The sequence below is a fragment of the Hipposideros armiger genome, unplaced genomic scaffold (assembly GCF_001890085.2).
Source record: "Hipposideros armiger isolate ML-2016 unplaced genomic scaffold, ASM189008v1 scaffold_1472, whole genome shotgun sequence".
Classification (NCBI taxonomy): domain Eukaryota; kingdom Metazoa; phylum Chordata; class Mammalia; order Chiroptera; family Hipposideridae; genus Hipposideros; species Hipposideros armiger.
In genome coordinates, this window is record NW_017732822.1 from 104,233 (window position 1) to 105,645 (window position 1,413).

General features: G+C 38.4%; 1 protein-coding gene across 1 annotated transcript in view; it reads right to left on the reverse strand.

Annotated features, from left to right (window-relative positions):
* Nucleotides 1-1,413, reverse strand: part of LOC109377598 (anoctamin-4-like) — a 91,539-nt gene that overhangs the window by 52,860 nt on the left and 37,266 nt on the right. The window contains exon 5 of the mRNA XM_019633999.1: nt 714-854. Coding sequence (XP_019489544.1) covers nt 714-854 — 141 coding nt within the window. The remainder of the gene's footprint in view (nt 1-713; nt 855-1,413) is intronic.

Genomic DNA, 1,413 nt, shown 5'->3' on the forward strand with positions numbered 1-1,413 from the left:
TTAGTGTTCTAGAATGCCATTTCCAAAGCATTTGCATGTGTTTTGTTTAGTGGCTAAGAGGGTTGAAGTTGATCACCAAAACAACTTCCTTTTAGGAAATGCTAACCACTCAGCTTCAAGTTAGTATTTTTCAAACTGATAAAACCATTAGTGAGTCTGAAAATCAATTTTAGGGGGTTATAGCTGGCATTCAAAAAGACTACAATAAAAGAGAAAAAAAGCAGAGTTCATTGCACAGTGGAAAGGCGAGCACTGTTTCAGTGACTCTATTTAGTTTTATACATCTATTTGCATAGCCTACACTGGGTCATGATAGAGAATGTATTTCTTACACGGGCCTGGTAAACAAGTTTGAAAACCACTTCTGGAGGTCCTATCTCATATCTTTAGTTACCCTTCAGCATGGCAGGGAGAGGCAAGTGGAAAGAACACTGGACTAGAGGATCTGAGCTCTTGGCTATTTCCTCCCTAGTCAGTGGCTCACCTGGACAAGCCCCTTAACTTTTGGAGTCTCTGTTGTTCTATCTGTAATATGGAGACAACAATACCCTCCCTGACCACCTCATGGAGTTGTTGAGAGGATTAAACAAAAGAACATACAAAAAAATGTTGTGTAGAACTATGCAGATGCCTGATATGAGTCCTGTTATTATCATGCTACAGGTTTGTACTTTATGAAAAAAATAAAGAGTTTTGCAAAAAAACTTTCAAACCATAAAAAATATTCCAGATGCAGAAACGATCAGTCGGCTGCATTTATCTGCAAATGCTTGATATGGTTCTGGCTTTCCGGAAATAGGATTCATCCGCTCTTTCTTGGAATACTTGGCTTCAAACTGGGGCCGGATTTCTTCCTTAAAAAACAAGCAGACACGTGTTTATGCTCTGAAGAGGTGCACAAGAAGAAAAAATCGTTTTACCTCCCAGGGAAACTGAGTCAACAGTTGCCACACTAATCAGTCAATGAAAGAGGTGGACTTGAGGCTCAGGTATCAAATGTATGGAAATTGGCCACTTGAAGAAAATCTAAAGAATGATGATCTAGACTTATTATCATCAAGGCAATGTGATGTAAACAAATAGTTAAATGTCTACTATCTTATTAAACTATGCTTGAAGAAACTGAGAATGAGAGAAAAGGGACCACCTGTCCTGTCTCTAGTGGTTTGAAACAATTAATAAGTTTTTACTTTTATTACCAGGAAATGATATGGATACCAGGACAAAGAACGCTCCTGAACAGCAAAATGTTCAGAATTCATTTTGTGAGTACATATAATGGCAACATGATTCTTTTTTTTTTTTTTAAATTGGGGAATTGGGGGATGGGGAACAGACAAGTTGCTGTCCTTTTGTTCTTCAGTCTAGTTGTGAAGGACGTTGCTTCACTGGCCCAAGTTGGCACCATCATTG